Consider the following 12263-nt stretch of genomic DNA (forward strand, 5'->3'; position numbering starts at 1 on the left):
CATGCACACATACACAGAGCAAAGTCTAGAAAAATTCACTCTCCTGCCTTGGATTGGAAGTAGGTTGTGAGCCAGAATAACTTGATTTGAAATAATAAGTGTGCATCTATACACACACACATATATAATTACAAGGCCAGATTCATGCATTCCCTTGAAATAAACCTCAGCCACGGTTTTTAACCTTTCCAGCACTTAGTCCAGAATAGAAGTGGCAAATTATGCAATTACTTATTTAGGATTTTGTAGTTTATATCCCCAGATCAGTCTTTAATTTTGGCATCCTTACACTAGCCCACACCCAACGCACAGCAGAGGCCTTACTCTCAAATCCCTGGGGTCTGGGCAGATGTTACAGGCAAAATATTTCTCCTAGAGCCCAAGCAGACTTCCCACATTTTGGGTTTTCTTCCAGCTATGAGCAAGGTGATGTGGCATGGTCTCTGCTGTCATCACTAATCAACATTGTTTGGAGCTGGCTTCTGATACCCACTCTACCAGGTGCTGAGTGCTACCTGAATACACGAGTAGGTACTGCATTGTCTTGCCAGCCATTTAAAGCCTCTAAAGAGCGAGAACTCACAAAACCTACATGCAGGTGATAGACTCTGTGACTGGCAAAGGGGAGGTGTGGGCATGTACACATTCACATATAATTCCAGCTGTTCCACCACCATCTTGTGAAACAAATCAAACAGCTCACCAAAACCAGTTGCAAGTTTTATTTATATAAAATTCATTAAGAACATAAAAGATTGAGTTTCTTAAAAAAATCTGCAGTTATTTACAGCAGTATTGCACAATAAAGTGGCAATTACCCTGTCAATATTCATCAGTGCAAAACACAAGTGAGCCAGGGAAATTGCAATACAAATGCTACATACGCTGGGTCCTAGGAACACGTTAGTGATGAATCAGTATACACAGATCAGTGCTCTTTATACAGGAGTACCTGATGAGTTTGGATACAGTAACTAGTGGTCACAGGACCTGGACATAGAACTTAGGAGAGCTTCTGAAGTCTGGAATTGCCCAATACAAGTAGTCAAGTTACTTTGCTGGGAGCTTGAAGACGCTTCTTGCATGCCATGCTATTGGAGTAGAACAGAAGCTACCCCAGCTGGTTTAGCATCATGTGTGAATACATCCTTATACACATGTGTGCATAAGGTGAACACACACAGGCACCAGGCTAAATCAGCAGGGATGACACACCACCTGCACCAAACCATGAGAAAGTCTCTCTAAAGCTTCTACATCTCAACAGCCGTCCCAGTGGGGCCCCCAACCTCTCTTGAAGCAGAAAAACATCAACCTGAACAACCAGGCTGATCCAATGAGGGAACAAATGGTTCAGAGCCGGGGGGTCCTGTACAATTAGCTCCTGAACACAATTTAGTCCATACCTCAAAGCACAGGAAGCCACACAGTGGTGGAGAAATGCAGCTCACCAGCTGCCAACACGGGGTTAGTAGCATGACGGGGTCCTGAAGTCACTCTGGAAGCAGGAACAAACCCTCCCACCTGTACCCTACCCTCTGAATACTGAGTTGTTGGGTATAAATTTTCAATGAAAAAAATCTGTCCCAACTACCGATAACATTTTTTTTTTTTAAAGACCAGGCTTGGAGTTAACAGAATTTGCTTCTAGGAGAAGAAATAAAGTCAATGGTGTTTCTTGGAGAATTCTGTAGCCTGACAGGTTTATGGTCTCTCATTGGTGTCTGAACATGAGCTTCATCAAAGGATAGCGAATCCCAACAATTTAAACCCATTTGACCAGAAATATCAAGAACCAAAGTGGAAGGCCACCCTGGGAAGCCTGTGTGGCCTGCAGCGAGCTGACCGGTCACCACCTCAGAGTTAAAGCAATTATCAGGATGGCAGGGGTGTGTCAGGGAGGTCAACACTTTCCAGAATGTAAGACATTAAATAAGCAGGAAATAAATAGACAATATTTCTACAAGTTACAGCACTATGGACCAGTAGGACACATTACACAGAAAAAGAATCTACAATATTTACAGTCCTTAATTCCAAAAAAGTTTAGTAAAAACAGTGATTTTTTTTTTTTGCTCATTTATGCTGTACAAAATTTTACAAGAAAGGTAAAGGAAACACAATTGCACGCAGACATTTGGCTCAGTTGATAAGTAAAATATGATCTCCTAATCTAATAAATAGTCAAATATGTACAGTATTAAGAAGGGGAAAGAGGAGAAGGTTTGACTGTGTAAATTGTTTTTTAATTAGAAGGAATTTTTACCTCGTTTTTCTACCAAAAAAAAAAAAAAAAAATTTCATAAACTCATCTAGGCAGGAGTATAGGTAACTTGAAGAATCACTCATGAAGCTATTTTGGGTGCGTTTATTGCATTTCTGTGATAATCACAGGACACTTTCTACAAACCTCATATGAGAAGAGGTGGTCAAGGCACAAAACCCGCATTTCGTAAGTTTTCAAAAAGGGAGCTAGTTATATTTTCTACAAAAAAAGAAAAGAAATAAACAAAAAGTAAAAGGTATACCATAGTAGGTATACCTTCTGCAGGAGGCATTTTGATAAAGAGATAACATACAGTACAGAGACATCCAATCATCTCTCAAGTCCTGGTGCAACATCCTGTTCTTACTACTACTAACTACTACAAGTCATAGAATCTTATTTCCTCACGAGCCGTGTCCATGGCCCACTGCCAAGCCAGAGGTAAACCAGCGCCAGCAGCAAGCCCTCGGCACCGGGCTGCGTCCTGCGCTCCCAGAAACATGGTAAAGTGCTCCAGCCAGAGAGACTGGCAACATGAGTAACATGAGTACAGAGATCCTGGGAGGGGACGGGCCCAGAACCAAAAACGTCTTTGGTGTGTATGTCCAGCAGGCCCATGGCCGCAATCCTACCACCACCTCACAACCGTGTGGCCTTAATGACCCGGCAAGGGGGTTCGAGACCTACCAAGAACACAAGCTGAGACTCAACACAGTTCTAAAAATATTCAAGACCCCAAGAAAGTATTTGGGGAAAAGAAAACTTTAGAAAAGGAAAGAATATTTAGGACCAAATATCTCTACCTAAGGGAAGAAAACGTATATGCAAAAATACATATATACACACACACACACATATGTACATATATGTATACGTATATATTTATATAAAACTATGAAGATAAACATGAATGAATTTCTCCACACAATTTAATAATGTGAAACACTGGTCCTCACCGGGCCAAAAACAAATACAATAGTTGTTGGCACTGCTGACTCATTTGAAAAATCATGTATCGCTTTTAAAAAACTGTTTCATGATCTGAGGTTTCAAAAACTGTAGGAGTTACAGGGTTCGCAGAATGACCTGCACTTTCCTTCTTCCCTCCCTTCCTTGCTCTCTAATCTGTCTCTCTGGAGTCTCCTCAGTTGCTTAGTTGCCTTTTTAATGACTGAACAACCGCCCATGGGCCCCGACTCACTGTGATCCTCACAGGCCAACATGGAGGAAGAACTGGATGCAAGAAGGGAGGCCTGACAAAACCCAACTGTCCCAAGAGAAATGAACAAGTAGACATCTGCCAGAAGGGCCCACTTCAGACTTATGTCTGACAGAATTTTGATGGCACTGCTCAAAGCAGAATTAAGTCTGCATTTCAAAGTGGATGTAGAAGAGTGGGAGCCAGGTGGTGGGAATCAAAGGCCAGATCAACTCTGAGTTGGATGAAAAGCCAGTATGCCCAGGAAAGAGCCGTCCAAAGCCCCGTCCATGGCCTGTGCCAATTCCCACAAAGACTCCAGTTTGGACACCTGCAGCCAAATTCATCTGCAGGTGGGCATGTCAGCCACCTGGCACCTCATGCTGCAAGTGCCTCCTGTGATGAGGGGAAAGCCTACAACCAGAAAAGTCAACAGTTGCCAAGGGCCCTAACACTGTTTCAGTGTTATTACCACTACTACCTCTTCAGAACACTTGTAAAACACAAGTCCACCAAACCACATGAAATCCAGTACCAAGTACTTCCCAGTTAGTAAGCTACTAACAGATTGAGCTGCGGATGACACAGGCAGATACTAAGTCATGATGGGAGCCAGTTACACTTTATCATGAAGATGCACTAGATCAAACGTGTGCAACAGTGCCCAAGACAGATGAGAGGAGCATCATCATGAAAGGAGATAACGAAAAACACATAAAAAGAGGCTGAAACTTGGCCAAAGATGCAACTGAATTCAGGGAGGTAAGTAAGTATTTACAAAATGGGAGTGGCATATCAACATAGACTGACAAAAGACTTTTTGCCCCTTTAATCAGTTTCATTTCCTAAGAATTTTTTTGGTAATAATGATTTTAAAAAGGTGAGAGGCAATGGCAGGGAGGGAGGGGCCATATCATACATACCTCTCACGTTTAAAAAGTCTGTACAGTAGCCTCTAAAAATAAACTAAGGCAGCTTTAGAAATTAGCTGGCTCAGTTTTCACTGCAGAGTTTACATAATCCTCTGAGAATAGGCGACAGGTTCTTAAATTGTTAGTACAAAAATCATTCACGAGCTGGTTAAAAATTTCCATTTCCTTTTTGAAAAACTGTTCTTACATCATTCTTGCATAAAATCCTGCTCCAAAGAACCATGATTTGTACATTTTTAAAAAAAGAGAATCCATCCTCATTTACATTCACAACAAAGTCAAGCCCGCACTCAGCTCCATGTGTCGGGACACACTGGCTTCTCCAGGAAACAAAGCTGGCTGCGTGGCCATGGCACCAGAAGGCCGTGGCGCTGTGCTTGTCAGCTTGAACAAGTGAAATGTCTGCACACATCTCGGCTCCGCGGGGAACCCGTCGTCACTGCATCCTCCACACCAGCCGGAGGATGTAACGCAACAGTCGTAAGACAACCATTTGGGGGTGGGCTTCCGCTGCTTGGTAATTATTCAACAAGACCTGAAACAACAAAAGGAAAGCTTCTTACTTTTTCAGCCCTCATTGAAGTGAACAACCAGTCCCATTTCAAAAGCTATGGAAGGCAGCCCTTAATGTGCATGGTGCCAAGGAAGCCCCATTTTCCCTGGGACAGCCAAGGGAGGGCCTTCCCACCTCCCCTGCAAAAAAAAAGATGTCACTCTGTAGAACAGTCACACCAAATGACCTTCTTCTTCAAAGGAAAATAAAGCAACTAAAAATGTTTGGAGAAGTCAGAGAGAATCAATCCTGGCATCTCCATGAGCTGCTCTAAAAACCACACATTCTTGTCACAAGTGATGCCATCACTGGCCAGACCGGCCTTGGTCAGGAAATGTACTGGTCACAGGGAAGGGAGCACCCCACTTCCATGCTGGAGAAACACCACCTGGGCTTCTGGTAAGAAGGTATAGGAGAGAGAAGGAAAGAAATTAACCTGATAAATGTAAAGTAGCTTATAGCCCCAGTTACTGACATTCAAATATGTTTCAGACTCCTTCAAGGGTGAATTTCTGGGGCTGTAATTTACTTGAGAAACCAGTGATCTGGGGTAATGTGCTCCAGGAAGCTAAATAAAAGGGTGCTCTGATGTGCCACTGCAGCTTGTCTGTTTGCAGGTGGTTTCACTTGATTAACACTGTGGCCCAGCACTGTACCCACGTCACAGACACAAGCGAATCCCCCAACTACTGCACCCTGTGGTGGAGAGCAGCAAATGAAAAATAAAAAGGCCTCTCTACCAGTGACACCCATGTTTACAAGCTGAGAAACTGTGCAGAAGGAAGTTGCCAGGTTATTGACAAGCCTCAGAGGCCTCGGGGCCCACTCTGAGAGTTCTAATCCACTTTGTAGGTAAGTTCAACCATGTCCCCAGTCAGCTCCTTAATGGGAACCCACACCTGAGACCAGCACTCTGTTCTGTGTGGGGAGGATGCTAATGCTCCTCAGCCACAGATCCACCAGCCATGAGCCAGCTGAGGACAGGGTCTTGAGACTGTTTCCACTAGCTCTCAAGCAGGCGTTGGACTGAACAGGATTGTGATAAGGCCAAGGCACTTCCTTTCTCCTTCCAGAACAGACTCGAGGAAATCAGCTCTCTGTCAGCAATTCCTGCAGAGCACTCCGTAACCACAGTCTGTGATTTTATCTGTGTTGCACACCATATTGCTTTGTTTTGATTTAACTTTCAAAATTACTTGGCTCTTCTATGTGAGAAGAATTTAGGGGAAGGTTAATTTTAGTTTAGATTAATATTAATAGATTGAAAGAGGCTTATTCAAAATAAAACCACGACTTACTAAAATGAAGAAAGGGTGTGTAGTGCTGGGCTCAGCAATCACTTCAAGATGGGAAATCTCATGTCAAACAGGTGTCAATGCAGCCACAGCAGAACCAGAGAATGGGGTAAAAATGACACCAACCAGGGCACCAATCACATCGAGGCTAGACCCCAACTGCTTACTTAGCCAATTTTTTCTTCCACAGCCAGCAGTGTCTGAGAGGAGGCACCTTTCAACCCCCTGCCCCACCTCTGAGGACAGCAGGGGAAAACGGTGGCTGTGATGGTGAAGAAAAGAGTCACATCACGAGTGAGGTCTGCCCAAGTTTTTGGAGTTCTGCTTTTATCTCAAATGTAGAGGACAGGAGGGGATTCCAAGACATGCTGGAAGGGGTTGATGCAGGGATTTATGGCAAAAGAAACACTGGAACACCTACCCAATTCCCAACAGATGAGAAGATGCTGCAACATTACAGTTAGCAAGGATGCCAGAGTGCCTGCCCTCTCAAGACAGCTGGCGTGACAACATGGCACATGCTTTTAAGCCCGTGAACAATTGCTTTTGGATAATATTCAAAGGAGGGAGCCATTCCACTGATTCCAAGGGCTGTGCCAGCCCTGACAGCTGAAGCTGCTGCCGGCTCTGAAGGTCTATCCTACCTCAGAAACAGCTGGATGGGCATCCTGCTTCTGCAGGCCTGCTGCCCTCCAACATCTGCCCCTCACAACCAGCTCAAGCGTGCTCTGGGCCTCACAGCCCAGGGCAGGTGGCATGAGAACTAGGGCCACGTGAGGACATCCAGCCAGGCCCCTGCCATCAGTGCCACGCGGACCATGTGGCCCAGCCAACACGAGCTCACAAGCTTCTGGCTGCCAGGACTGTGAAGAAACATAGTTCTGTTGTTTAAACCCTGTGTGTGGTCCTGCGGTGTATGAGCCTGAGCTGACGCCCACACCCTCTCATTCCTGAGTCCTTCGCGCTGAGTGGCAAACAGCACCTCTTAGGTCAGTCATGTGACACAGTTTTTTAGTCTACATCATAAAAACACCTTAGGGTCAGGTGGCTCAGTTGGTTGGAGTATCGTCCCATGCACCAAAAGGTTCAGGTTCGATCCCTGGTCGGGGCATGTTCAGGACGCAATCGACTGATACTTCTCTCTCTCCCTCCATCCCTCCCTGCACACTCTCTAAAATCAATAAAAACATCCTCAGGTGAAGATTTAAAAATAAAAAACCACTTCAGAAAGGTATTACAATGACTTATTAAAAGAACTAGATGAACTATTAAGTACAAATAATTTGTGTATTATAGTTCCCTTTGCTGCTCACACATACTCACAGTCAGAGGTACCTGAGACTCTAGGGCCCCACCCCTGTTGGGGAATTTGTCTCTGTGGTCTAGATCACGAACTGTATTCTTTTGGAAAACTGACTTTATGGCCAGCCCACGAGTCTGCAAGGTGACTCCTTCAACATCCAGCTTTGTGTCTCCCTCCAGGAACCCATTCCTGACAGCCCCCACTTCTCCTTGAAGCAAGGTAGACCTATAGAACTTTCAGACTCAGAGCAGGTTTTTAACTTGCTCAAAAACTCCTTTCTCGCAAGGTTTCAACAATGAATGCCCAAGATGTCCTAAACTTTTTTTAAAATAGGTATATCTTTAAGTGGTGACATCACAGGAGACTGAATTCTGGACTATGAGACTAAAAAGGATGCTGACAAAGAGAACTGTTCTAGGTTCAGGCAAGTGAGGACGCAGTGCCTGTCTGGACAGTGTCTGCTTCTCCAGGGGCTGTCCTGGCATCTTCCGGGACAGAGCTGAGTGCTATCATGATCAGAGATGATATGGTGGGGCGGGGAAAGAGAGCGGCCCAGTGGTCCCGAGGGAAGACTCATTCATAACTCATCAATCTAGACAGTAGTTTAAAACAACAAGCAAATGAAACGAAACAGGTTGGAAGATAAGGAACTCTGTGTGATGAGGGGAGATCTCTGGGGAGGTCTAGTCTCTGTCCACTTTGAGACCAAGGACCAAGTCACACAGCCTCTCAGCTCGGATTTTATGTGACTGCACCATGCACTGCTGTTCTCAGGTGTCAGGTGATGCTGCTGCAAAGCAGCCCAAAGACAAAATTCACTTTCTACTTGTCACCCAGGCCACACGAGCATTTGCATAGCTTGTGCCCAACACACTCTGCTGTCAGCACACCTGTGGGCAGGGCACCAGGGAGCCCCTACACTAGATGTGGTCCTTCCACATGGAAGCCAGCAGGGAGCTTGTCCAGGCACCTGCCAGATTCCTAAGACTATGGCTGACCTGCCTGGGCAGTGACGCAATGTTCATCGTCACAACAAAGTGACATTTGCATGAATGTCACTGTCCTCCTGTTTTTGAGGCGTCATTTCAAAGGCAGTGCTAAAGTCATGGCCTTTTGTAGGACGGTTAATCACTCCTCCAGTTTACCTTAGTTGGGCCTGCCATGTACTGGGTTGTCCTCACGCAACATGCATGTCCACCTGCAGTACTAAGTCACTGGCCCCAGCCCTGGGCCAGGCTGGCTGGAATGAAGCACCCCGCATCACTTGTGAGGGGCTGAAGTATAAGCTGACCGCAGGGCGTGGGCACCGTCAGACGAAATAGGAGATGCAGAGCAAGAACACTGCTCTGAAATGCCGCAGCCTCAGAAACATGCTAACCACAGCTTGAACCTCTGTGTGCTGGTTCAGCTGGGAGACATCTAGTGAGGGTGATGCGAGAGGCAGGGCATCTGCAGAGGGGCCAACTCTCACCTCGGGGACAACTTCATTTCCTCCTCAGGAGATTACAACCCCCAGTGAGGCCTCTCTGAATCCCCCTCCAGGCACCTGTGTCTCCTCTGGTTACGTGTTCATGGCCCACATCCCCCAAAGCAAGGCAGCCAGGCAGGTGCCTGCACCTGGCAGACTGACGGCGCACTCAGAAGTGTCATGAATATGATGCAGCCAAGCTGTTTGACATGCACCAGTGCTCGACTGCACCTCACTGCGTTTACCCAGACAGCATGTGCTACAGGGCTGAGAGCACAACATGTCTAACATGCAGAGACCTTAAAAACTACACAGGTGAACAGTTACCAGCATCTCTTTCTTAACTCCTGAGAACTGAGAAACATTTAAATTACAGTTCAAAGTGACAGAAAACAGAACACTGAGATGGTGTGACAGTGATTTCCAGCTCCATGTCTAAATGCTCTAGTCCAACCTTCACTACATGCATGAGGGACTATGACAAGACAATGGGGCCCCCACGGGTGAGCAGACGGAGGTCTGACCCCACAGTTGGCTGGGAGCTGTGTTTTCCTGTAAGATCATCCTTTCTTCTCAAATAGTCATAGGAAGCCTCATTCAGAAAATGTCAACGAGGCCATCTGAAGGTCTAGGGAAAGACACACAGAGCACAAGTCACAGGAGGGACAACTCTGCTATCATAGGCTCAGCCTCCCCACGACAGGGATGCTGTTTTTGCCCTTTTGTCATTGTTCTTGTGATGTGGAACCAGCATAAGGAAAGGGTGCAAGACTCAAGATCAAGCACTGAACTGCCTCACCCAACTCCAAGGAAAAAACACTTGCTAAACCTGAAAAGTTATAAACGGTAGGTGCCAATCAATTTACCTGACTCATCACTGTCACTCTATGAATTCATGTGATCAAAGTGTGAGACAATAACTCATCATCCTATGACAGAGGTCTACTTTTTTTTTTAAATTGAATTTATTGGGGTGACATTGGTTAATAGAATTATATAGACTTCAGGGATACACTTTAATAGTACATCACCCATATATTGTATTGTGTTTAATATCTGACATGCATATTTTTCATTATTCTTAACTCATACAATAATAAAAAGCAGTTTTTATTTTATTGAACTCCAACATTTAATTAATGGTGGCCTCCCAAGAATGTTGCCTGAGAACACACACCTCTGGGTTTATGTTCAGTTTATGTTATTGCCAAGCAGGCTACAATGCAGACCTCTCCCTTGCACGTTATCTATAGAAGAATATCATTTATAAAAACAATCATCAAACAGCACAGAAGCTACACTTGCTAGGAGAGGCAGCACAGAAAGATTTCAAGTATATATAGAGCACATGAAAATGCTAATATGTTGATATTCAATTAAATGTTTGCTTCTGTCAGAACCAGTGTGGGAGCCCCTTTCTTCTCTGTTTTGTCTGGTTCACGGCTGCGCTTCCGTCTACAGGTCATTCCTTTGTTTCATGCCTGCACACGCCTGGGACACAAGTAGGAAGTAGGACTTGTGAACAAAAGATACACTGTTCCTTGTGATCAAACAATGAAAGGATTTTCATCCACCTCTTGGCCCATCTAGAGTCTGTCACAGCTTTGTGTGCTGTGGTCCCCTGTGGTCCACCACCAGGATATCCCAAGTCATTGCTCACCAACAGCAGGAGACCTGTGCACAGAGTGCCTCAGGCTAGAAAGGTGTTGGGACTGAGGGGTGGGGGGCACACTGGTTAGAGGATGGGCCTAATTACCCCAAGGGCCATGTCCAGCACACGCTCAATGATCTCAGATTGCAAGTCTGGCCTATCGCCAAGAATCCTGCCCAAGGAGACACCATCCTGAGACCAGGTGGTAAGCACGTGGCACGTGGCACCCTTGGAGGACCACGGCCCACACTTGCTGACACTCCCTCCAGCCAATAAGGCCAGGACTTGGAATTGCCATCATGCCATTTCTCAGTGCTAAGAAACCGGCAGAGGCTACTCAGAAACAAAGGGACACTGGGGCCACCTGTTAGGAAGAGGCAGAGGCAAGGGGCAGCTGCTGAAGCACAGGCAACACTCACCGCGCCGCTCACCTCCCTGCAAGCTACTCCCGCTTCATACAGCCTCAAACGGAGACCCAGCCTCTCTGAGAAGTCCTGTCCCTGGACAATGCCTATCAGCCCTGGGATCACCTGTGGTCCTCACCCTCCCCCGCAGAGTCCTGGAGCCATGACAGAACACCACCAGGACCGTGTGGGTGCAGGTCATTTAGTCACAAATCCATCTACAGTCCCACAACATTGCCCACGGGCCTGTGCTACCACAGCGCTTCAATGCTCAACGGCAAGGTGAAGATGCCACAGACCACTGCCACTGGCCAGATCTGTGACGGCTTGAGCATCAAAGTAAGTATGGAGTGTAACACATAACAACCCACTGAATTTAACAGGGACCCATGAACTGAAGTTGATAAATGAAAACAAACACAGAGGGGAGAGAGGGAAGCTCTCCCTCCTTTGCACACTTCCCTCCCATTACTAACCGGAAAGTGCTGACCACAGCTGAGAACACCACCTTCACAAGAGTGCCAGGAGCAGGACACATGGGCATCCTGCGCCTCTTGATGTGATGCACCAAGGACAACATACATCATACACCATTGGGACAATCAGTAACGTGTGAATAAGGTCCACCAATCACACAACATTACTATGGTATGATTCTGATTACTATTCTGAGGTTACATAATAGAATACTCTTAGTCTCAGGAAATATACATAAAAGTATTTAAGAGTAAAGGTGCATCATATCTGCAATTTATTCCCATATATTTCAGAAAGTAACAGGTACCCAGGTATAGGAGAAAAAGTGTTAGAGCAAATGTGGTGAAAAGTTAACAGGGGGGAATGGTGGTAGCAGACAAAAGAGGGCTCTTTATACTATTCTTTCAACTTCTATGTAAGTCTGAAGTTATTTCAAAACAAAAAATTACAAAAATAGCCCCAATGTGGAGTGGTGAAGCTCTTGTCAGATGGGGTAAGGGGGATGTCATTCTGCCCTGGAGGTCGTTTGGGGCGATTACACTGAGTCACAGGGGAATGGGGAACATGCAGTGGACTTGCGCTCACCTGTGCCTCACTCCCGCTTCCAGGATTCAGACTCCACAGCTCCATGTCATACGCTGCCCCACTGCCCTGATGTGGCCTGAATACATGACAACTACACGACAACTTCCTCTATTGCTCTTACTGGAAAAATG

General features: G+C 45.8%; 1 protein-coding gene across 6 annotated transcripts in view; it reads right to left on the reverse strand.

The window, feature by feature from the left end:
* Window positions 1-707: 707 nt before the first annotated feature.
* Window positions 708-12263, reverse strand: part of BCL2L11 (BCL2 like 11) — a 46465-nt gene continuing 34909 nt past the window's right edge. For 4 of the 6 annotated variants that reach the window (XM_090281748.1, XM_090281746.1, XM_090281747.1 and 1 more), the window contains one exon: window positions 708-4931. In XM_090281748.1, coding sequence (XP_090137874.1) covers window positions 4833-4931 — 99 coding nt within the window. In that variant the 3' untranslated portion in view covers window positions 708-4832. Of the gene's footprint in view, window positions 4932-9999; window positions 10507-12010; window positions 12253-12263 lie in introns of those variants that run through there. The other 2 variants (XM_090281744.1, XM_090281745.1) reach the window with 2 other exon arrangements.

This window comes from Furipterus horrens, unplaced genomic scaffold, assembly GCF_987537825.1.
Source record: "Furipterus horrens unplaced genomic scaffold, mFurHor1.1.pri manual_scaffold_6, whole genome shotgun sequence".
Lineage (NCBI taxonomy): Eukaryota > Metazoa > Chordata > Mammalia > Chiroptera > Furipteridae > Furipterus > Furipterus horrens.